This window comes from Gadus macrocephalus, chromosome 15 (assembly GCF_031168955.1).
Source record: "Gadus macrocephalus chromosome 15, ASM3116895v1".
Classification (NCBI taxonomy): Eukaryota; Metazoa; Chordata; class Actinopteri; order Gadiformes; family Gadidae; genus Gadus; species Gadus macrocephalus.
The window spans coordinates 6,490,572-6,515,413 of NC_082396.1; the positions used below are offsets into that span (position 1 = coordinate 6,490,572).

The following is a 24,842-nucleotide window of genomic DNA, read 5'->3' on the forward strand; positions in this document are numbered from 1 at the left end:
ACCACCTATGGAAGATGTCGTCCCCTTTTATCACAACATTTCGGAGATTGTGTGGTCAAACATTTTTTAAACACAAAGTCCTCTCTTCGTCTGGACCCGGACCGGGACCTGGACCCGGACTCCGATCCGGAACCAGAGGGCTCATCCAGACCACAGCATACAGTCAGTACCAGTACTTTAACTCTCGTTAATTCCTGCTTTAAGGTCCTTTTTTTAATCTCCTGTGAGATGTAAGCATATAAACAGTACGCGTCTCTAGGTGCAGGTTATTTGTAATTATTAATGTGTGCAGAACAATTTTGATCTAAAACGAATCTGAAAACTGAATCAAGGTTCAGGTAAAACCTGTTCAGGCATTAATGAAATGGAATAAATAGGTTAATCAGGTAGCGTACACACCAGCCCTTTAACCGGTTTCAGATGTCTGTCATAACTTCTGGTTATGACTCTGTAATGGTGTCATTACTATGCTCTTTGTCCAGACCATTCTGCTGCTTTCACTTTAGTTTTCCCAGTCATCCTGAGATGACTCTGAGCTCCACATCCTCTGAGCTCCACCTCCTTAACCCTAAACTAGTATCCCTCCTCTGAGCTCCACCTCCCTGATTCCTAAACTAGGGATATTCCTGATTAGACTGGTGATAATAAAAAGACTGTTGTTATGGAAAGCGACAGGACTTTTCTCCATACCCTTCCAAGTTATTTCATCTTCTCCACAAAGCATTTCCATGCTGAGTGACCTAATACGGTCCACTCTGCAGCATGTGTCAAACATCCGAACCTACTGTTCATAAGCACTATCTAAACTAGCAAGCATGCTGGTCTCAAAAAGAAAGTTTTGGGTATTCCAGCTAAAACAGTCTCTCAAACTGCTCAAACTGTTTGAGGAGAAATACAGACCCTTAAGGGGTATGTTTTAGAGTGAGAATGTAGGCAGCCATCTTGTTAACCCGAGGGCTGAATACATGGAGGTGATAATCTTTAACTCTCATCATCATGAAGGGGGATCGGACCAACATGGAGGACAAAAAAACAAAGTGGTCAGTATTGATTTTTTCATATTCTTTCACCATCTTCTACTTTACTTGCATACAGATTGGGTCAATATCTTCCCAACTACCCAAAATAACGATTATAAATTATCAAATTCTTCAAAATGAGCCAAAAAGTAACATCAAGTAAAGTCAGTGTGTGTGTGTGTGCGTGCGTGCGTGCGTGCGTGCGTGCGTGCGTGCGTGCGTGCGTGTGTGTGCGTGTGTGTGATCTAGATCTGTATTGAAGGCAACATCGCGTGTGGGAAGACGACCTTCCTAGAGTACTTCAGCAGGACCAGCTCCATAGAGGTAGTGGCGCCTCGCCCCTGAGTCCATCAACCGCTGGTCTACCGCCACTGATGGACGAGTCGAAGTAGATTAACTCCTGATGTGTTCCCTCCTACCGTGTGCTAGGTCCTACCAGAGCCCATTTCTAAATGGAGGAATGTTCGTGGACAAAACCCTCTGGTACGATTCAAGAAACATCCCTGGACACAACATGCATTCAGATGAACAACAAGTTAACATACAGTCGGATAAACATCGTATTAACATACAGTCAGTTAAACAACATGTTAACGTACTGTCAGTTAAACAACATGTTAAGATACAGTCAGGTAAACAACATGTTAAGATACTGTCAGTTAAACAACATGTCAAGATACGGCCCGGTAAACAACATGTTAACATACAATCAGGTAAACAACATGTTAACATTCGTGTGTGTGTGTGTGTGTGTGTGTGTGGCAGGCTCTGATGTACCAGGACCCGGTCCGCTGGGGTCTCACCCTGCAGACGTACGTCCAGCTGACCATGATGGAGAGACACCTGAAGTCCCTGGTAGGCTCACTATACTCCTATAACTACAATAGTAACTCCTGTAACTACGGTAGGCTCACTATACTCCTGTAACTACGGTAGGCTCACTATACTCCTGTTCTCCTCTCTCCAGGCTGGTCCAGTGTGCATGATGGAGCGGTCCATCTTCAGCGCCAAGTACATCTTTGTGGAGAACCTGTTCAGGAGGTACTGGTGACCCCGACGGCTTTAGAGCCACAACCTGCAGAACTTTAAGGCTAAACCCATCGTCTAGGAAACATCTGTTTGTTCAATCCACAACATTCAAGCATCTTGCACATTGTGAAGGTATATAGCATGTGGTCCAGGGTTTCCTTACTCCTGGAGGTCTGACATGTGAAGGCCACCCCCTGCTGGCCGCCAGCGATATAACAGCTGCTGTGTTTCAGTGGGAAGATGCCGGAGGTGGACTTCGTCATCCTCACTGAATGGTTCGACTGGATCACAACCAACCTCCACCTCCCCGTCGATCTGATTGGTGAGAGCCCAGGAGTACCAATAACACACTTTACATGTCACAGGTAGAATGCTGTAGAGTTCGTAGTTTAGGGATTTTCTTTGCATTTTTCAACTCTGTCTTCGTAGTAAATAGTTAATTGCGGTCTTGTTTGCTGGGTGACGTTGGTATTAACACTGCCAAGGTTAGGGGCTCCAGTGTTTCCCCCAGAAAATGTCTTAGTGAAGGTGGTCAAGGAGCAGGGGGGGGGGGGGGGGGGGGGGGGTGGTGTCTACGTTTCAATTCCTTGGCACGACCATTGTTATAAACAGTATTACTGATTCATTATTTAACTTTATTTTTTATACCTGATGGAAGTATCTTTTCTTTCCCTACTAGTTTTATAATTTGTTAATGCATATTTATTAAAAAAAATATTTATAAATTTTTTCCTAATATATATTAAAAAAAAAATTAATACATTGGTAGTCAAGGCGGGGCCCTATTGTGGTTAAGGTGGCTGCCTTACCCATACAGTGCTGGGGGAAACACTGGGTTCAATTCCCTGTCTATATCCACTGGTAGAGCAAGGTATTGACCCTGCTAGGGTTATGGGTTAGATTCCCTGTCTATATCCACTGGGACCGCCTGTGCTAAGGCTGCATGCACTCATGGTATGGTTTAGATGCTTTAGAAAAGCCTTCATCCCCTCACACCGTGGTCTTCCTCACATCATGTTCTCCCTCCCTTGGTCTTCCTCACACTGGTCTTCGTCGGCCCCCTGGGTCCAGTGTACCTCCAGACGTCCCCTGAGAAGTGCCAGGAGAGGCAGATCCAGAGGTGCAGAGAGGAGGAGAAGGTCATCCCTCTGGTGAGTCTCAGTGGTCACCACTCCTCCTCCTCTCACCCGTTACCACGGGGATGTTTGGACCTTTTGCATTTAATGGGTTTGGTTACATGGACTTCATTGGTTTTTAATGAATGAACACCGACCAGGGTGAATGACTGAATGACGTGGGTGTGCTTTTGTCCCAGGACTACCTGAGGTCTCTCCATCAGCTCTACGAGGACTGGCTGGTCCACCAGTCCTCCTTCAAGCTCCCAGCTCCTGTCCTGGTAGGTCCCCCCCCAGGGTTGAAACTGGGCTCACACTGGCCTCCAAACCGGGCTCCAAACTGGCCTCCTAACTGGCCTCTAACTGGCCTCCAAACCGGGCTCCAAACTGGGGTTCAAACTGCCCTCCACACCGGCCTCCCAACTGGCCGAAGTACAGTAGTAATAACAAAACCTCAGTTGGTTTGCAAAGAGTTTGTTATACTTCTGTTCAAGTGATAATAGTGTCTCTATCTGTCACTCTTGTCTCTTTTTAAAGTGTCGGAGTGGTTGTCGTTATCCACACCAAGCCCAGGGTTAACGTGTGTCTCCGGTGCCTGCAGGTGATCCCCGCGGACCAGGACCTCCCAGAGATGCTCCGGCTTTACGAGGAGAACCGGGACAAGGTTCTGACCTCCAGCAACCTCCGCTAGAGCCCTGCTCTCCCGCTCCCTGCTAGCTCAACCGCTGGCGCCGCTAGCTCCTAGCGTAGCATCTCGTTGCTGTAGGTCTGGTCGCTGCCCACTACCAGAGAGGGAACTCATGCTGGGGTCTAGTAGTTATCAAGTCTATTTTATTGTTACTTTAACCTTTACTTAAATGTAAGACGTTTGCCTTAGAAGGGATTAACGGGGACCAGAGATTGTTTGTATTTAATGTGATTTTATTTAATACAGATTTGTTGTTTTATGTCATTAATATTTAACTTGATTTAGATATTTATGAAGCCTACAGTAATAACGGATGTTTACAACAATTCAGCAAAAAAAAGTTGACCAATGTATCATAGTCAACTGTTTGTATTGGATATGTGGCTGCTGGATTTAGCCTTAAACTGTTACAGTCCAAACTAAACGTGTTATGCAGCTTCTCTCGCCATGCGGGGCGTAGTTATAACCTCACACCTAGGGGGGGGGCTTTCTGCGCTGGGATTCCTCTGTATTGGTTATTCTCCCTCTTCTACATTCTCCGTATCAAATTGAGCACTAATTCGTCATAAGGTCTTCTGCTTTGGGCCCCTTTTGATTGAAACACCGTTTTTTTTAAATAAATGCCTTTAACGCAATATCATGGACTTTTAAACATTGTCAAAATAAAAGCTTTTTTATGACGACCTTATAAGTCAACTTTCCTCTCCTGAAAATATTTGTTCATATACAGTATATATATATATATATAATGTCCAAGACACATAGCAATATAAATATACAGATATTAATAACCATTACAGATCAAGTAGAAAATATCAAACAGCATCACTCACAAATAATACAACCTTAAATGACGTAAAATGAATTTAAAGGTCCCATGGCATGCTACTTTATGAATGCTTTTATATAGCTGTTAGTGGGCCCCTAATACAGTACCTGAAGACGTTCAAGAAATTCAGCCTTGGTGCAGAATTACAGCCGCTACAAGCCAGTCCAATAATGAGCTTTCCACAAACGCAGCGTTTTTTAGAGGCAGGTCAAGGTTGAGGATGGGGGTGTGGCCCTGAACAGCTTGTACCACCAACGGTACCATGCACTCGTGTTTACAGTGGATGTATCGCAATGGCGAGCCGCATACAGCTTTTGGCCGTGTTCTGTAAATATTCTAGAACACTCCGGGTGCTCCGGCAGCAGTCCTGGAGCTCTATGTCTAAATAATATCATATTATACATAGATATCTATATCATATAATACATATTATCACAGCCAAAAGCTCTGTGCGCCTCCAGACGATATTATGAATCTCAAACGGCCGCGTCGGGTTCTCCCACGTCTCTGGTTCTTCCACTTCCACATCAATCTGAAGTAGACTGAACCGCGACATGGAGGAGAAAAGGATTGTTGCCCGCGATTGTTGACTGCGATTGCCTCCCGCCGGAGCCCCTCTGCCGAGGCACCACCGCCTCGAACGCCATTTCTAGCTACTGGGGGACCATAGGCAGGCTAAGGGAACTCATATTGTTAGAAAACCTCATAAAGTGAAATTTTCATGCCATGGGACCTTTAAGTAACTTAACTACTGTTCATTTGGTATAAGTCACACCCTCATCACACCCTCCTCACACTGTCTCTGCCTGATGGTCCAACAGTCTATTCACCTCTTTGGTTTGGTGTCTTCTTAAGACTTCCAAAATATAAAGCCAGACTGGAAACAGCTCTGGTATTAACTCCAAATCCACCCAAAACATGGCAGGAATTTTATTTATTCTCGAAATTGTCTTCCATCAATCAACCAAACCATCCTTCACTGTGGACCAGAGCTCAGATAGCCCATCTGAGAAGATCTGAACGCAGGGAATCAAAATCGCTATCTCCTGGATGGCAATGAAGGGGTGAATCCAGAGAGAGGGTGAATCTAGAAAGAGGATGAGAGAAGGTGAGACGATTCACAAGAGAGACTATATGTCAGATATCGATCCGATATCAGATATCGGATCGATGAGTCGGAGAAGAAGGAGAAGCCGAGCAGAAGAAGAAGAAGTGTGATTTGGCCGAGCTGAGAGGATGGAAGTGGGCGTGTTGGGGGCTGAAAGCAGAGGGGAGGACCCGTTCACACTCACACAGATCCGGAGCGAAGAGGAACCGACTACCGTCGAGCAGAAACAACAGCGCTGGGAAGTTGTGACCAGACCAACCTCTGCGACCAGGAATCCCGCGGTGGACCAGGACCCCCGTGGTTGACTCCGAGTCCCAAGCCGACAAAACCACACTACTCCGCGGGGGTAAGGGTCCGAGGGGTCTCGGGCGGATGTGGCGCACCCAGGGGGGGTTGTCGTCTTGTAACCCGAAGCGCAGCAGCGGAGCAGCGGCTCCCTGGTTGGGGTCGCCTTCCCCCCGGGAGAGGGATGGTGGAGCCCGGGGAAACATGGAGGATGAGGAAGAGCGTGAAGCTGGACGAGGCCCAGGCGTCCGCCCGCAGCTGCGCGGGGCGACCGGACTTCTTGCCGTGCCGTGACGGCGCGCAATCCGCGTGCACGACGCACAGCCACGGCAAATGTTTCAAGTTGCATTGGTGCTGTCTGCTGGGGTGGTGCCACTGTGAGTAGCCCCTCTCTGTCTGTATCTCTCTCGTTATCTCTCTCAGTCTCTATATCTCTCGCTCTCCCCCACTCTCGTTATCTCTATCTCTCTGTCTCAGTATTCCTCTCTCTCTCCCACCGCTGGAAGACCTCCAAAGTTCACCCATGCAACACGCTAGTTAGTTGCACTTGCACCCTAATTAGTTTCACCACGTTAGTGAGTTGGACCACGCTAGTTAGTTTGTTTCAGGCGCTTCTTCTGTTTTCGTACTCGATGGTGTATCCAGTTGTGTTCTACGACAGAGAGGCCTCTCCCACGTATTCCGGTCGTCCCTTCAGCTCTGGCACACGTCGGTGTTGTTGTTCTAAAGGGGCCATGTAGAGGCAGTTTATGAGGGGTTAAAAAATAACCGATCTATGTAGCTTATGTACATCACGGCTGGAGAGGATATAACTTCTACAGAGGAAGACGAACTAAAGGGGAGGGGGGACGAAGGATGAGAGGAAGTCTTGGAGAGTTTGAAAGAGACGAGTTGTGAGGAACTCCTTAATGATGACGGAGTAGAGACGTTGACGCGCGTCTCTATTCGTCTTCATTCAGAAGTTCGTCTTCGCAACTCGTCCCCGTCAGATGGCTGCAGATGTTTAATTCACTGTTGGGAGTGAAAGAGGCGCTCGGACGGAGGGAGATATTGATGAGCCAAGAGTGTGTTCAATAGAGCATGGAGGTTCACTGGAGCCCGTCCAGAAGCACCGTCACACCCTCCGCTACCCGCTCTGCAGACGAGTCCATTTAATCTCCCCAGCCCTTCATCAGTGTATACCAAAGGGCTTCGCAATCACACAGGCTGCATTTACACCCCCCCCCCCCAACTTTGAGCCATCTGAACTGCGAACCTCAGTCAGTTCATATCAGTGCCAGAGAACGGACCATTCATTCATTCATGGGTATCAGGTAAATAAATGGTGAATGGACTGCATTTATATATATATATATATATATATATATATATATGCATATATTTTTTTATATATATATAGCGCTTTTTTAACAAGTGGTCACTCAAAGTGCTTTTCAATTGTGTCTAACATTCACCCTTTCATGCACACATTCACACACCGCCGGTGGTGTCAGCCAGCTCATTGGGAGCAGTGAGGGTGAGGCGTCTTGCTCAGGGACACCTTGACACTAGCCGGGGATTGAACTAGCAACCTTCCGGTTTCCAGCCAACATGCTCTACTTCCTGAGCCCCATGCCGCCCAGATCTGTCTCCCAGACCCCCGGTCGCACAACTCCACAGTACACACGATCTGGGGAAGTTTGAGACACTTTCCCCCTCTTTGTGCACAGTAAAGGGACTTCCTGTCTGCGGACATGTGACATGTGACATGTGACACGCCGTGTCTCCATGGTGACGTGGGACAAAGATCGAGCTGTGCAGCAGAGCGCCTGTCACACTCGGCTCTGTGTCCGACTCCCCCCTGAGGCCGGCCGACGCTCACAGGTTCCGCCGGAGGGGCCGCGAACCGCCTCACAGGCCGCCTCCCCACAGGAAGTGGGCGGGTTGTGGGTGTGAGTCCCATTGTCCTCCGCCTCGCAGCGAGCGCCCCTGAGCAGGACGCCTGTACCCGCGACCGGCTCCTTGAGGAGCGGTATGTAGTAGCGTCTGACGCGCACACGGGACACACGGTTCTTGAAGGTCTGTCTGGTGACTCCACAGTTACTCCGGTGAAAGTTCTCCCGGATCTTAAATGGAGAACCGCCAGCTCTGCTGTGTTCTAATATAAGAACGTATAAAATAAGGAATAAAGGAATAATTTTGCGTAAAAAAAATCGCAATCGGAAACAACTCAGTTTTCCGGGGACAGTTGTTGGGCGGCACGGGGCTAAGGAGGTAGAGCGGGTCGGCTGGTAACCTGAAGGTTGCTAGTTCGATCCCCGGCTCATCCTATGTGAGTGTCGGTGTCCCTTAGCAAGACCCCTCACCCTGACTGCTCCTGACGAGCTGGCTGTCGCTTTGAGGGGTTGACCCCGCCGTGAATGTGTGCATGAATGGATGAATGTTGGGCAATATTGTAAAGTGCTTTGAGAGACCACTGGGTAGAAAAGCGCTCTATATAATAAATGCCATACCATTGAGCTGTGGACATCACTGGTCCGATTCGGAGAACATCAAATCCTGTGCCGCTGACGTCAACACTCCCCCCTCACCCCTCTCCTGTCTCTCCCCCCAAACACCTGTCGTCCCCCCTCCCCCTCACTTGTCCGCAGGTAAATACGTCTACCAGCCGATGACCGACGTGGTCCAGCTCCCCAGTACGCCCATCCCCTCCGGCCCGGCAGGCCACGCCCCCTCGCTGAGCCTCTCCGCCCTACTGGCCGAGCGCTTCTTGAGGACCGCCTCCTGCCTGGTCTCCCCGACGACCTCTGACCCCCTGGGCCTGGGGACTCGCGCCCCAAAGAAGGACTACGCCGTAACCCGCATCGACGGGCGGGCCTTCTACGTACCCCTCGCTCGGCGGACTGCGACCTCACGCACGTCTCAGACGACCAGCGTACCGGAGAACGCAGAACTTTGGGATAAGGCCGAACTTCAGGATAAAGCCAAACCTCGGGGTAAAGCTGAACGCGGTTTACGACCGTGTTCTCGGTCGGTTTTGTCCCGTGGAGAAGCTCCGCTCCGAGGGGAATCTCCAGCCCAGAGACAGGCCTCGGACCAAGGGTTGGTTGGGCAGAAATCCTGGGGCGGCCGCTCTCCTGCCAGCCTGGAGGACTTGGGAAAACCCGGAGTGGACCAATGCTGCGCGGATCCAGAGCCCGACAAGGGACAAACCGACATCAGCAAGGCTCTTTACGAGGATCTTAATGAGGAAATTAATGAGGATCTTAACGAGGGGAAGTGGGATCTTCCTCCCCTGCCTGGCTCAGGGTCTCTGCAGGACTTGGCCGAGGCCCTCGAAACCACAGTCTGACACACACACACACACACACACACACACACACACACACACACACACACACACACACACACACACACACACACACACACACACACACACACACACACACACACACACACACACGCCGCATGCTATATATAAGCAATTTCAACTAGGGTTCGAACCGCTGGGTTGGCTGGTCGTGGTTCGGGGCGTGTGCGTATTGTCCGGTTCATTCTGTTAAAAATTCATTATAAAAAAGTGTTGCTTGGGACCTGAACCGAACCGTGAACTCTGAACCGCTCATCCCCAGATGTAAACGGTTCTGTTTAATCTCTGCTGTTGAAGGTGGTTTGAATTTCGCAGTTGATCGAGGGTAACAACTCATACGACTAATAAAAAAATGCTTTAATAGAAACGCTGACTGCCTTGGCTATGGTAACCGTTTTGTTGGATTGCCGTTTTAATCTTCCAGCTTAAACCTAATTTTTTTACTTTTCACTTTGAGATACATTCTGTGTTTGAAAGGTGCAATTTGAATAAAGTTTGATTTACTCTTAGAAAGCCAGCCAGACCGCACAGGGAGTCGTTCAGCACTGAGAGCTCGTAAATGATTAGCATCATATTATGTAGCTTAGCTCAGCCAACTCTTGATTCCCTAAACTAAAAGTCAGGCTAGCTGGAGGTGTGCGAGCGTGCGTGTGTGCGTGCGTGTATGCGTGCGTGTATGGTGTTTCCCTACAACAGAGCTTCTGCTGTAGTCTTCCATCAGGTGGCCAGACTGGAACCAGCTGGTAAACACATTTGCATGGGTGGTAACACATCAAATAGACAATCTATTTTTAGAACAGAAGATAGAGCTTGTAAAGCTCGTTCCACAGTTAGGAGGGTCCAACCCCTGGGACCCTCATCAGCCAACAGACCTCTCTCCCTCAATCTGCTGGTCTCCTAACGATCTGCTAATGAAGGGTGGGCGTAGTGGATGGTCTGGAGCCCAGCTGGTTCCTCCCCCTCCCTAGCCGAGGTCGGCCCAGGAACCCCTCCACCCACCCTGGGGAGAGCTCTGCCGTCATCCCCCCCCCCCCCCCTGACTCCAGAACCATAACATCCTGTCTTGGTGCCCCCCCCCCCCCCATTTTATTTGTATAGCCCTTAATCACAGGTCCAGTCTCAAAGGGCTTGACAGGCAATGTGTTTATGACCCCCCCCCCCCCCCCAGAGGGCCAGAAAAAACTCAAGAAATCTTGAGATGGAACGCAGAGTGGGGGATCCCTCCTTCCTGGGATGCTCAGGAGTGCAATGAAGTGACATACATACATACATTTTGAATCGCTGATGGAGTCCTGGCCGGTTAACCGTAAGGAAGGCATTCAGTTGTAGTCACTGCGAAATCGACTCACAAATGAGGTTTGAGGCCATCAGAGCCTTCAACGAGACCTGGAGTAGAGGCACAAAGGTGGTAGCACGGCCCGAGGATTCAAAACAACAGGATAACGAGAGCAGATAGGAATCCAAAATGAGAAATTAATTTTACCGTACATTGTGAATGGACTTCATTTATACGGCGCTATTCTAACCAGTGGCCACTCAAAGCACTTTACAATACTGCCAAACATTCACCCACACATTCACTCAGAGTCGTGGAGTCAACCTGGCAAGGCAACAGCCAGCTCGTCAGGAGCAGTCAGGCTGAGGTGTCTCGCTCAATGACAGCTCGACAATCACAGCTAGGAGGAGCCGGGAATCGAACCAGCAACCTTTTGGTTACGAGACAACCTGCTCTACCTCCTCAGCCACATGCCACCCCATTGTCTCGTAGTCGTCAGCATGTTCACACCAGTCCACCGAGACACAAGCACACGGAGGAAGTCGAATAATAAGACATCCTGTCCAGATTGTTTTTGTCCTGGAATTCGGATGATGCAAGACCGTGGATAAACTCGCAACTGAAGCCCGGGCCGCGTGGCCACACTGGTGTCAGACGCCCAGCCTGGGCTTCGGCACTTCATTGAGGTAGACCCCAGAGAGACATGCTGATGCAGACGGACAGATCAACCTACCTGCCACTCCCCCCTGTAAAGCCAGTAAGGGGTCGATTGTGGAACCTTGTTGGGGCAAATGAACATCACCCCTTCTGCTCGAGAGGTTGAGTTACGTTAAAAACAACCAAATCTTCGGAGCTAGTCCCACCAGGAAGGGAGACGTTTAGACATGTTTGGCAGATTCAGGTTTATTGGCTGATGTGTGCAAAACAGGTGGAGATGCCAAGCATATTACAAAATTTCATTTACAAAATCTGAAATGAACGAGTCAATTTCTTTTAACAATAACGAAAACATATTAAAAGAAAACATGTTATATAATAATAATAATAATACATTTAATTTAGAGGCGCCTTTCAAGACACCCAAGGTCACCTTACAGAGCATATAGTCATCATTCAAAACTATGTAAAACAGACTAGGAATAAAAGGAAAACAGAGGTTAAACATGAAGAATAATAATAATTAATAACACTCAAAGACGCCTATATGATATTTTATTTAATAATCCCTATTTACAGATTATGATATGTATTAAGCAAGTAGGAATCATTAAGCGTTTTCCACTTTTAAGACTTGATAAACTGCAGATGCACGACACAGATAAACATCAATCAACAATAAAACATTTTAGTGTTCCGAAAGAGTTGTTTTTCATCAACAAATGCACTCACTGTTTCAACTAGTAGAGTACAAAAACTACTCTCTCCCTCTGAACCAGACGGGGTCTTCCCTGGGTTATTTATACATGAGCAGAGTGACTAGTTCATCAGCTGGTGAACCATCCCACCACACTGCTGATTACTGCTAGTACTACTGGGTGTACAGGAGAAGTATTCTCTGTACTACTCATACTCTGTGTACGGCTAGTACTACTGTGTGTACACAGGGAGAAGTATTATGTGTACTGCTGTAAGTCTTTGTACTGCTTGAACTACTGAGCGTATAAAGGGAGATGTATTCTATGTACTGCTAGTACTATGTGTACTTCTACTACTGTATGTGTACAGGGAGAAGTATTCTGTGTACTGCTATAACTCTTTGTGTTAGAGCAGTAGGATTGTATGTACTGGTCGTACTGGTTTTAGTTCTAGTGGTTTGTCCTGGCCTTCTGGCTGCCCTCCGAATCGACAAAGGCTGCAAAGTATTCTGGACCTCAAGCGAAGCCGTTTCATAGTCGGACCGACCACGTTTAGGTCACATCACATTCCCCGATCTTGGATTACTTTCTATCTAACGTTTTGGTTGGGTTGTTTCCTGACGGCTCCATGGAGCAGGGAGCTGAACACTGGAGCCCCTCAGAGCCCCACTCTACTCCTCCACCGCCGGCGGGGGGGACAGCTTCAGCTTGAAGTCCTCGCTGTGGAACACACTTCCTGTGCCCTGGGGGGCAGGATGCAGAAGCCCCGCCTTCTCGTTGCCATGGCAATGCGTGAGCTCCAAGAGTATCGCCAGCTATCTACATGCAAGCCTAAGGCCCCGTCCACACGAAGCCGATTTCATGGCGAAACCGCAAAGGTCTTGTACGGTTCGGCCTTCCGTCCACACGAAGCCGGCGAATCCGCTGACCGAAACCGCAAACTTCTGAAACCACCCTCGGAGGTGGTTTCAAATCTATCCGGTTTCGTTTTGGTTTCGTGTGGACGCCTGAAACCGACTGAAACCGCAAACCATGACGTCATCGCCCCACCCCTCGACCTCCTAAGCCAATGGCTCTTAAGCCCGCGGAGTCTCAGAAATCACAACAAAAAAGATGACTACAAGCTTGTAATCGTTCTGCAGCATATCATGTCCCTTGTTGGGTTGCTAAGCCATTATTTATTGAGAATCTAGTTCGCTATCGTAGAAGAGCTGTTTGTTTGTGTTGTTAGTGGTTCGGGGGGCAGCCTTTATGCGCATGCTCGCCTCTTCTTCTTCTGGATTTGTGTACCAGAAGCAGCGCCCCTTATGGGCCTGGAATGTTTACTACAGCGTTTCTACATATCTATCCGGTTTCGCTTGGCTTCGTCTTTACGGAGATACTTCGAAACCGGATAGATCGAAACCGTAACGGTTTCGCCCGTTTCGGCTTCGTGTGGACGGGGCCTAAGGCTATCAACGTGCTAGCTAAACGCAATCTACCTGCAAGCCTAACGCTATCTACGTGCTAGCCTAAGGCCCCGTCCACACAAAGCCGATTTCATGGCGAAACCGCAAAGGTCTTGTAGGGTTCGGCCTTCCGTCCACACGAAGCCGGCGAATCCGCTGACCGAAACCGCAAACTTCTGAAACCACCCTCGGAGGTGGTTTCAAATCTATCCGGTTTCGTTTTGGTTTCGTGTGGACGCCTGAAGCTGGAGGACACACAACACACAACGTTGTACTGCGTGAAACACACCATCAGGACCGGGACCAGTCCACCACCTGGGGCTCAGCCAGGCACCGTCCCCTCGGCCCGGTCCATAGAGCGGGTTAAGGCCAACAGAGCAGATGGTTAGTAAATGAGAGTGTTACCTTTTTCCCATGAGCCTCCAGGCCGGGCTCTCGGAGCGATGAGGTCACGTTCGTCTGGAGGGGGGGTACAGATGAGTGTGGGGGGGGGGATACAGAGGAGGCAATGTCAGGACCGATCCATGCCGTCTGAATAAACTGGTACCGGTATCGGAACAACACTAATCAGGACAATGACATCGTCTGGTAGCGGGAAAATGTGCGCAGCCTTAAGCAAACTCTGACCCATGCGTACGCATGGTTTGGAGGAAAAGGAGAATTGGCGACACAGATGGTGTGGTGGTGAACTGAAGTCAGACCGAAGAATTGTAGAGTGAGAAGAACGATTATGTTTTATCATAAATTTAATTTCAACCCGTATAATGCGTTAAATCCTAATCAGAATAATTTAAGTAAACTGCGTTATTTCTCAGTTATAACTCCAGAAACATCTCCTTAGAATAGAAATAAATAAAAAAATCTCTATATTTAATCCCGTCACTCCATACTGTCCACTGACGGCGCGACTAAATGGAATAAAGCATCTGTCCAACATGTGTCAATAACATAATATTTTCATGTGACACTGCAAACACATAATCAAATGTCAATTAAATCCCAAGTGTGGAAAACCAAGCCACACTCCTCATCACAATCGTTGTCTGTTACTCTTGATGCTTTCATGACAAATCAGGCATTAAAAAGGGGTTATGTTCAAGAACATTTTACGTAGGTGATTACAAACTGATTATCCAAGGTGTTCTCTGTCAGTCTTATTACCGTAACCCTATAAATACATAGGTGAGCGCCGTGGTAATGCTGCACCATATGGCACTTCTGGCGGACCATGCAAATGGCAGGATTCGGAGGGATAGGGTCTTTACGGACCATAACGATTTATTGGTACATAAAAATATGTACCTTTATGTCAGACCACTTCACACACACGCACGCACGCACGCACGCACGCACGCACACACACACACACACACACACACACACACACACACACACACACACACACACACACACACACACACACACACACACACACACACACACACACACACAGAACCGTACACACACACAGAACCGTACACACACACACACACACACACACACACACACAAATACATACACACAAACACACACACAAAAGGAAATACGCACACACACACACACACACACACACACACACACACAGACACACACACACACACACACACAGGACAAACAATGCCCAAATCCACCCTGCCGCCGATGTTATTGTTGTTCTTTTTTAATTTCCTGTTTATTAAATCTTGTTATTCCCCTATCACCGGCAGAATGCAGCTGGGACTTGAATGTTCACCCAAAAATAGGACTTTTAGGAAAGAGGAGCTTTCTGTAAACGACGTCGTTATTTCAGATAAACGGGCCTATCGGAGCATGTTGGAGAACTTACGCCAGGCGGACGCAGGTGAGGGGGGAGTGGCCTAACATACACACCTGCAGGATCCTCTGTAACCCTTACCCTCAATGTTATGTATGCATTAGACAGTCAACAGTATGCATTGTTATTCCCATGGCTTAGGGGGCGCTCTACGGCACCAGTTAAGTGTAACTGGTAACATTGTTCGGTTGCTAGTAAATCAGAGTTAAAATGGATATCAACGTCTCGACCTGCGTTCGACACGCACATGATGCACGACGAAACGCTTCCAGAGGGAACAAGGAACGGTACGCTCAGTCAGGGGCATGAAGTGTAAACAACAACATCTGAATAATCTAAACTGGTACTCCCTGTAAAATGGGGGTGGATTGACAGGTATCGCATGGGATAGACAGTGCAATTATATATACAACCACCAGATGGCGCCGTTTCAATTCCATTCAAAAAGCTTTATGGCACGACTATTGTTGTGAACATTATTGCCAATGCATTACTTATCTTTATTTTTTGTACCTAATGGAAGTATGTTTTCTTTCTCTTCGAGAGTTTTGTACTTTGTTAATGCTAAATAATAATAAAAATAAAGATAAAATAATTATAAATATATGCATATAGATAATATATATGTGTTTTTTTTCAATACATTGTTAGTCAAGGCGGGGCCATAGTGTTGTTCAGGTGGCCGCCTTAACCATACAGTGCTGGGGGAAACACTGACAATACAAACTTAATGCATGAACGACAAACATCAGAGAAGATGAATGACGATGGAACGAGCTGATAATCATAGAAGGAAGAGAGAGAAGAGAGAGATGGGGTTGAGGCGAGGACAGACCTTGTTTTAGGGGAAGGTCATCCACACTTTGAGGGAGGGCTTGAGTCCGATCACAAGAATCTGAAACAGAAGAAATTGGCTTTACATTCACTTTGATATATGGGTTTAGATATATTATATGATATATAGATATATGATATGTTGGTAAATACGATGGTTTCAATCACGTGCCATAAAATAGGTTAAACTGACCATCTTGGTACTTCTTGACCAACAATTCTACAATACCCAAGAAACCAGTTGCATTTTATTTTTATCATTAATGGGGAAAAAACACCAAGATGGCTGCTTTGAATGTGTGTGACGTCATACACTGAAACCTTCCCATTTCCATTTGCTGCTTCTTTTTCATTCTCCTACAGTTGTGTTATTCGGCCGCTGTTGCCCCCAAAACGTTCCACCCGGGATCATCCCATTTCATGCATCCCATAATGACTTCTATTCACCGCCGACCCTGACCCAGAGCCCATACCTTGGTGAGGGAGCCCATGGCCAGCAGGGATTAGGGTGTGATGGGGTGGTCCCTCAGGTCCGGGGGGGTGTGAAGGGGCTCAAGAATTCCTCAGATACTGAGGAAGTGGTTGCGGCACGGCTCTGTGGGCGTCTTCACCTAAGACCTGTCGAAAGACTGCCACAAACCCCACAACGACCCCAACAGTGACCAACTCAAGCTGGCCGTCTTGTTCTCTGTGCCCTTTAACCATAGGAACTGGTTTGCTATTGGTCTCTTTGACAGCAAAACCAAGTGCGACCACAATCTCTACCCCCTCATGTACTACGGACATGATCCTCGCTTTGTCCTTGGCGAGGGGGGCGGCTGCACCCTACAATACAAAGGACAGTATGCTGTGATCCAAGCCGACATGTCCAACACCGGCACGGCCTTGCTGAGGGTCGATGTCAGTGACAGGAAAGAGGAGAAGTGTTAGCTCTGCGTTAATGGAAATTAATTTCAGTGTTCACAAAGCCACTGAATACAGAAACTGTCTGGTTTGTAGCCTATCCCCAACTCCCTTTATCTGGAGAAGTCCTAAAGCCGATTATCAAAGGGAGTGAATTCAGAAGTAGATGGAACCTCTGCAACCCAGTCTCCATTTGAAGTCCAACAGGAACAATCGGCCACAACCTTCTGCTGAAGAGAGTGACTTATCTTCCGGAAACATGACCAAGATATTGCAAAAAACGAATTGAAGACACACATCTACTTAAACAGCAACAGCATGCTACCTCTGTACCCCACAGAGAGATTGTTGTTTTTGGAGACCTCCTGCAATATTCATCCTTCATCCGAGCATTTGAGGACCGCTGAAGGACAACACAAGTAACAAAGGGATGCCTGTGTTTTATGAAACAAGAGTTCCTTCGGTTCTGGAACACGAAACAAGGAAATGTACAAGAAGTTCCAGAGAGGATATGCAAATATTATAGACAAAACACGGTAGGCTACAGGGAAATTAGACTCCATTATTTTGCTCATTAGAGACAAAGATTGCACAGTCTTTGTTGAGTGAGTCATCACATCATAGTTTGTCAAGATTTTAAAAACTACAACCAATGTACAGTAGTGTACAATTGCAAGTTGCCTGGACAAGTAGAACACATTGCGCAATCTTTCTAAAGCATGAAGACCAACTCCTTAAAGAACAAGAGAGAGGGCATGAAACTTAAGGAAGCGGGCGGATCCGCGTGCGTTTGTTTATGTTTGCGTCTCCCTGTGTCTCTCAAGCAGGGAACAACCAGAGTTGCGAGTGTGCGAATAACAGCCATTTGTCCCCATGCCATAAAGAAATAAATATAAAAACCTAAGATTCCATGGTCCCTACACCATATGTATTTGAAAGTAGGCAATGTCCCTTTTATAGAAGGCTTATTTTAATTCATAGAAAAAATAAAGGGTTTAACGTTAAACAAATATTAACTGTATCTATAAGATTGATTCATATCTCATGAAATCGCACCGGATCATTAGAACATTGAATCGAATTGCATCGAATCGTTCCATATTAAAATGTATCGTGCCTGAATCGTATCGTATCACGATACGTATCGGATCGTCCTATGAAGGAGAGATGCACACCCTTTTACTGGCGAAATTATGTTTGAGCAATCCTCTTTAACCAACAAGTTTACTAGAAGTATAACCAGCCTAATCAACCGCTCTGTTTCAGGCAAGAAAACAACGACTTTGACCTTTTATATGTTTTGAAACAGACACCGGACGCAACACATTCTCCCCAACATTTGGAGTCCTTTGTTTTTCAACTTTTTGTAAGGTAATTCGCCTTCCTGTATACATTTCCATATTATATACTTAATTAGGTTAATTCGATTTTTTTTTTTAAAAAAAGCTTCCAAGATAGGGCTTTCAAGAACGTCTGGGGATGCAGGAAATGGGCCAACCTTTAGTAGGATTGTTCCGATACCGATAAGAATCTCAATTCCTCAGACCTTGCCTAAAATGCAGTATTGTAAGTCATAAGTTTATGCGCCAATCCGATCACATGACTAGCTCATAGGCTGAGAACATCGGAGGAGGAGCGATAATGAGGTTAGGCCCGGTCTTGATTCCCTGAGTGAATAAAACCTCAGGTTGGTGAGTGGTCCAGCCCAAGTTGACTGGTTCCCGTTCAGAGAATCACTCTTCAGGCCCACCTCGCTGCCTTCCTCATCGTCTCTTTCTTTTTAAAACACTGAAAAAGGTAAGATCTCTGCAACAGACGCGGTGCCAGGATTCCAGTTGTTGCTTGGCCAGACCAATTGTGGGTGGTCAAACGTTATCAAATCCTTGTTTAACCTAATATAGATGACTGACTAATATACTGTTATATTATCTGTGCATAATAGCTTGATGCGCTTTAAATATTTTGTTGCGTTGAAAAAAGTTTCGGTGCATAGGACGGACCTATCCGCGACCGCTCCAGGCCTTTTTACATTGCCAAGCCGGTTCGGTCATGACTTGGCACGAATTAACGTTCCTCTGCGTCTTTCTCGTATATATCGCACCATCTCTCCACGTCTTTGTTAAATAAGACTGTATCACCTTCTCTCCCATGATGGTCAGCAGCTCGCGGATTTCACCGTTTCTCCAGTTAAAACTGTTCATGTTGATATCGCTGCGTCATTGTATCTGTTGAAGACAACCCAGCAACACCTCTAACCCCGCACCCCCTCCTGTACCGCGGAGCGTCTTGCGTTTACATAAAAAAGAGACCGCCAGTGTGGTCCGGAAAAACACGTCTCTTCGTACTAACCAAAGAAGAGCGCTTTGGAATCTCCATTACACACCATACATGGCTGTGCGTCACTCTATAGATCCAAGGCCTATAGACTGTAAAAGTGGTCAGGAATCGAATATTTCCCACATAGTTTAGTTGTGCTCATATAACATGAGAACGACTATTTCAGAATTCTGTTTAATTGTTTTAAGTTTTCAACAATATTTCGATATCATTAGCAACAGACTGAGCTTGGCTTATTATACAAAGAAGATGCATTCAATTGTAGCCTAGGCTACTACGAGATAATAACTAATAGGCTACTATAGACTACCGCGATTTCACGGTCATCCACGAAGATATAGCCCATAGGATCAAGCATTAATATCAACACAGATTGCTGCATTCAGGGACGCGGAAAGTCAGTTCGAGTCGGGGGTGCTGAGAGAAAGTCAATAGAATGACATCATAATAAATGCTGCGCAACCTTCATGGTTTTCGTATTAATGTGGCCAGCAACATTTTCCACCAGTTGTAGAATGGTTTACACTACAACAGACATGTTTAACACCAACATGCTTTATGTAAAAACAGCAAAGTAGCCTGCCAGATTCAGCTACGGACAGATCACACACGGAATACAGGTTTATTTCTAATCAGAAGACGATTCATTATTGACAGTCAATAATAAATGCATAACGGGTAGCAACAGAACGAGGCACTTGACCTTAACTATAACACACACACACACACACACACACACACATATTCTAATCGTGACCAAGGGCTTTCATGGCTGATATCATTCTCTCTCTCTCTCTCTCTCTCTCTCTCTCTCTCTCTCTCTCTCTCTCTCTCTCTCTCTCTCTCTCTCTCTCTCTCTCTCTCTCTATATCTATATCTATATCTATATATATAGATATAGATATCCTTCCCAACTCAAATGTTTCCAATGTACAATGTAGCAGCTCTCATTGATTAGAGTGGGAGCGTTTCCTTACGGCTCGACGCAAGGCGAGTGGTGTTACAACAACTCCTTAATCAACCAGAGAGAGGGCTTGGAAGCCAAGAGGGGATATTACACTGCTTACTGTGTTTACTTAAGTACTGAAGAGTACTTAACATTTCAGAATCACAGTGCAAGAGGTTTTAATGATGACCTAGAAGTTTATTAGAAGTTTGTGATTGAAGTGATTGGAGCCTAACTGCTCTGTTTCCAACAGCAAAGCAGAGACCATGGCTGGCATCAACCCACAGTAAGTCCACCATTGGTTCATTTAAATGGAGAACACACAGGAAGTACAACCCTCTCAATTTCAGCAGATTTTTCTGCTGATGTTTGAGTGATCCCCTTTGAGGAAGAAATTTACTCGGAGATTAAAGAGAATGGAGCCTAACCAACTGCTCTGTTTCATCCAGGCTAAAAGGCCTTGTCCGTGGCTGCTACGTGGAGTTAGTAAACTCCTGTGCTACCGTCACCCTCACTAACCCACAGTAAGCCTGTCATTTGTTCAATTATTTGCCAGACACACAAACAGGGAGTACAACTCTCAGATTATATATTTTAGGGACAGGAGAGTAATGGGGCTTGGATCCCAGCCATAAAGGTACTGGTTTCAATTCCCCATGTCTTCAGTTGGCATCTTCGACCAAGATGCCCCCTAACCCCTACCTGCGCCTTAATGACAGGTTTCTAAAACTCATTTGAATTCCGTTTGGATAAAGCGTCAAAGCGTCATTAAAGCAAATTTATTAAACCATACTTATGTTATCATAGTTCATGTTTTCTTACCCCATCAGGGTGTTCAATTTGGGGACAATAGGTTATATAGTTATCAATAGTTATTCCTATCTTCAGGTTGTACATCGAAAGAGGGCGTTGCAGTGTCCCCCTGGCGCTCAACCTGGGACCGAAATCCAGCAGCATGGCCACATTCGTCAAGACCAGCGGCACGGCCACCGGCGCGTCGGGCGTCCTTACCTACGACCTGGAGAAAGCCGAAGCGCAGAGCAACGCCCGTAATATTCAACTCAAGCTGGCCGTCATGTACTCTGTGCCCTTTGACCGTAACAGGTATACAAACGTGTTTGCCATTGGCCTCATGAATAGCCAAACTGAGTGCTTCCAAGAGCTCTACTCCCATATGCACCACAATGAAGGTGATTTTGTCCGTGCCAAAGGGGGCGGCAGCAGCCTACAAAAAGAGAGAGACCATGTTGTGGTCCAAGCCAGCATGTCCGACACCGGCACGGCCTTGCTGAGGGTTGAAGTCACTGAAAAATAGAGCAGGGCGGTTAATCAATTTTTAATCATAATTCGAATTGATGGTCTAGGACGATTTTTTAAAATAAAATTCTATAAAAATTAAATAAAGATAAAATTGAACTTTTTTATTTTTCATCAAGTGCAGTGATTTTAATCTGGTATTTACAGTAGCGCCACCACTTCCTTCTCTGAGGTCCCGTGGTCCATAGTAACGCCCCCTCCTCTTTAGAAAAAGTAAAATATCAACATGGCAGAATGCGCTGATAAAAGTGAGTATGTAGAGATTGCCTAAAGTCTGTGGCAACCAAACTGAAGCATGCAGCAGAGTAGGAGATGTGTGTTATTTATTTTGCTTTTGTTAATCATTGTTATTCTTCAAACTTATAAAACGGGTTTAGTTGGAAAAAATCTGAGATAAATTTTTTAGGCCAAATCGCCCAGCCCTAGTGACAACAAAGAGAAGAAGGATGGCCCTGTGTGAATACCCCCTGTAGACTAAACTATATCAATCAGATGGTCGTCATTCATTAAAGCCTTGACCATGATAATTAAGTGTTGTGTCATTCATTACACGTATCTAATGCCTCGTTTCCACCGAGCAGTGCGGTACGGTTCGGTGCGGTTCGATTATATTGGCGCTTTCTCCTCGAAAACTTGGGCAGGGTCCCCAAAATAAGCACGCTGAGCCATGCTGAGCTGCGCTGAGCCACGCTGAGCCTCCTATTTTTGGTACTCCGTTGGGGTACCAAGTAGGGATGGGGATCGAAACCCGGTTCTGTCAAGGACCCGGTTGCACTTTTTTCAAAACCTGAAAATCATTAACGTTTGGGCTTATCGATACCACTATCGAGTCCCGTCGTTCATTTATAAAAAGATTTGTCCCCTAGGTCCTGTAACGTAATGTTCTGTCCCCCGAGTCGCGTCACAGCATTTAAATCAAATCAATCCAATCACTGCAGCGTGTCCACCAATGTTTTTGAATGGAATTGTAAGCAAACAGGTATTAAAAGTCTGGCAGTTAACTTTGCTCACGAGGATGGCTGAACGGGCGAAAAGGGCAAAAATAATTTCTGTAAATGGAGGAACACAACCTCAATTGCCAAGCACATTAGCGTTGTGCATCAAATAAAGACCAAATGCAGTACCTTCGACTGTCCGAGTTGAAAAGTATCCTCCTTCTCCTGTCACACCACAGACGGGCCCGTCTTAATCATCCACTCAAAGTACGAGCGGTAATCGCACACACAGACATTGTCGCTAGCCCCGTCAGTTAAAAATACTAATCCAATTGTGAAATCGATGTTTTAATCGGCATCATACAAGCTAGTTATCTTAAAAAGTAGGAATAAAGTTTCAGATGTACTGCGTGATGATGTGTTGAGGTTGGCTCCATAGGCGTCGATTATGCTGGGGACGCTGGGGACACGTCCCCACCAGATTTCGTCAAGATTAGTTTTGTACCCACCACTTGCATGGGGTCTTCACAACTTCCGGCTGTGAATTATATTTCATAATTCACCATTGCTAAGTATAATTCACCGCTGTCATCTGAAGGATGCGTTACCTGGAGCGTTCTGGCCCCCTGGGCTATGTGTTGTGACTTTAATACTGGGCAGGCGTGGGCTCAGTTATGTGCTCTGATTGGCTAAGCATGGCTCTGAATTCCCGCCTCCTGGATATCCGTATGTGTACTCTGTGCTGATCACTTGCGGCTAGGTGTTGGCATTGCAACTTGGCTTGTGGCTTGGTGCTGACCTCTTGAGTCTTTGTGCGTGAATTACACTTGTTTTTGTGGCCTTGAGCTTCTGGGTCTCTCGAACATCTTGACTGCTCGTATCTCTAGAATTGACACATGATGAATGGCTTCCTGTATGAGCCCTCCCTTAGATGAGAAAGAAGCCTCTTTAATTGGTAAGGGCATATGTGGCTTGTTGGTATGAATGTGTGAATTATGTCACAAGGAAAGCAAAGGACTTTTGCCACTAATGAAGTCTTTGGTATCATTCCTCAAGTAGTCCTGTAACTTTTTAACCCCAGCGTCTTCGGTTGCTAAGCGACGTCAACATCTTTGGAGGACTATTTCTCTGCTGATCAACACTCGAATGCTGGTAACAAATAAATTGTAAAAAGACACACCATGGGAAGTTATTTCTTCGTTTTGGCAAGTAGCCATGTAACAAGCGGGATAATGTATAGAACGTCGCAAAAGAAGCCCCTTCAGGGCGAAGCAAGACCCCTTCGCTACGCGTCGGTGTCCTGTTCGCCCTGTCGGGACTTATTTTCCCGATAATGGAAAATAATTATCGGGAAAATATGGGAAACCGGGAAACAATAGCGTTGCCACATTCGTCAAGACCAGCGGCACGGTGGTCGTCTTCACGACCTGTCAAATGGCCAAAGACACAAAAGCTGCCAAAACAACTAACTCAAGCTGGCTGTCCTGTTCTCTGTGCCCTTTAACCGTAACTTGTATAAGAACTTGTTTTCTATTGGCCTCTTTAAAAGCACGATCAAGCGCGACCACGATCTCTACCTCCTCATGTACTACGGACATGATTCTCGCTTTGTCCATGACATGGGGCAAGGCTGCAGCTAACAACACAAGAAAAACCATGTTGCGATCCAACACTGGCACGGCCATGCTGAGGGTTGAAGTCAGTGACAACCAAGATAAGGTTCGCTCTGTGTGAGGACCCCCTGTAGTTTCAACCACATCAATCAGATGGCCTTTTACACTTACTGCGCACTGCTGGCGTAAATCCTGAACAAAACGGTTGAATAGCCGCGTTGCCGGTCAACTACTCGGGGAGTAAGCGTTTGTAAGAAAGTGTAATTGTTTTTACATTTTTGAAGGTTTTATCCTTTTTATGCGTCTTTGAGGTGCAAGTGTGTGCTGAAGATGGGAGGCACTGGTTTGGTTTCACCACAATCAAAGCAAAGTCATTTGGTTTGCACAGTTGACAAACGTATTCATCTCAAGTATGCAGACTGCACCAGAACGAAGAACTTCTTGGGTTGAAACGAAGATTGTAACAAAGGTTGCAAAAAAAGATAAGAAGTTCCCAGGAAGAATACAAAGATTTCATGCAGGATGTAATTAATGATTAAATCGTAAGTACCAAGTGATTCATATATTAATATCACCGAACCAGCTGAAAGGTGAGGAAAGGTGAGGTAGGAGGAGCGATACTGAAGCTAGGCCAATGAGAGGC

At 46.4% G+C, this 24,842-nt stretch overlaps 3 protein-coding genes across 5 annotated transcripts in view; all 3 read left to right on the forward strand.

The window, feature by feature from the left end:
* tk2 (thymidine kinase 2) overlaps positions 1–4,534 on the forward strand; it is a 4,575-nt gene extending 41 nt beyond the window's left edge. The window contains exons 1-10 of one of the 2 annotated variants that reach the window (XM_060073040.1): positions 1–162; positions 1,003–1,040; positions 1,269–1,343; positions 1,449–1,502; positions 1,785–1,874; positions 1,987–2,060; positions 2,282–2,370; positions 3,120–3,199; positions 3,364–3,444; positions 3,701–3,841. The exon at positions 1–162 is cut by the window's left edge and continues 41 nt beyond it. In XM_060073040.1, coding sequence (XP_059929023.1) covers positions 15–162; positions 1,003–1,040; positions 1,269–1,343; positions 1,449–1,502; positions 1,785–1,874; positions 1,987–2,060; positions 2,282–2,370; positions 3,120–3,199; positions 3,364–3,444; positions 3,701–3,742 — 771 coding nt within the window. In that variant the 5' untranslated portion in view covers positions 1–14 and the 3' untranslated portion in view covers positions 3,743–3,841. Of the gene's footprint in view, positions 163–1,002; positions 1,041–1,268; positions 1,344–1,448; positions 1,503–1,784; positions 1,875–1,986; positions 2,061–2,281; positions 2,371–3,119; positions 3,200–3,363; positions 3,445–3,700 lie in introns of both variants that reach the window. The other variant, XM_060073039.1, reaches the window with a different exon arrangement.
* Positions 1–11,692, forward strand: part of c15h3orf70 (chromosome 15 C3orf70 homolog) — a 70,913-nt gene extending 59,221 nt beyond the window's left edge. The window contains exons 2-3 of one of the 2 annotated variants that reach the window (XM_060073038.1): positions 6,211–6,450; positions 8,704–11,692. In XM_060073038.1, the coding sequence (XP_059929021.1) occupies positions 6,258–6,450; positions 8,704–9,404 (894 nt within the window). In that variant the 5' untranslated portion in view covers positions 6,211–6,257 and the 3' untranslated portion in view covers positions 9,405–11,692. Of the gene's footprint in view, positions 1–5,948; positions 6,451–8,703 lie in introns of those variants that run through there. The other variant, XM_060073037.1, reaches the window with a different exon arrangement.
* A 6,993-nt stretch (positions 11,693–18,685) lies between these two features.
* Positions 18,686–22,178, forward strand: LOC132473696 (DELTA-thalatoxin-Avl1a-like). The gene is made up of 4 exons (XM_060073911.1): positions 18,686–18,848; positions 20,588–20,620; positions 20,784–20,858; positions 21,223–22,178. Exons 2-4 carry the CDS (start codon positions 20,601–20,603, stop codon positions 21,647–21,649), a joined length of 522 nt encoding a protein of 173 aa, XP_059929894.1. The 5' UTR covers positions 18,686–18,848; positions 20,588–20,600; the 3' UTR covers positions 21,650–22,178.
* The last annotated feature ends 2,664 nt before the right edge of the window (positions 22,179–24,842 follow it).

Coding starts and splice junctions, on each gene's coding strand:
- LOC132473696 (XM_060073911.1), top strand. CDS start 20,601: ATGGCTGGCATCAACCCACA. Junction 20,621..20,783: donor ATGGCTGGCATCAACCCACA/GTAAGTCCACCA, acceptor TGTTTCATCCAG/GCTAAAAGGCCTTGTCCGTG. Junction 20,859..21,222: donor GTCACCCTCACTAACCCACA/GTAAGCCTGTCA, acceptor TCCTATCTTCAG/GTTGTACATCGAAAGAGGGC.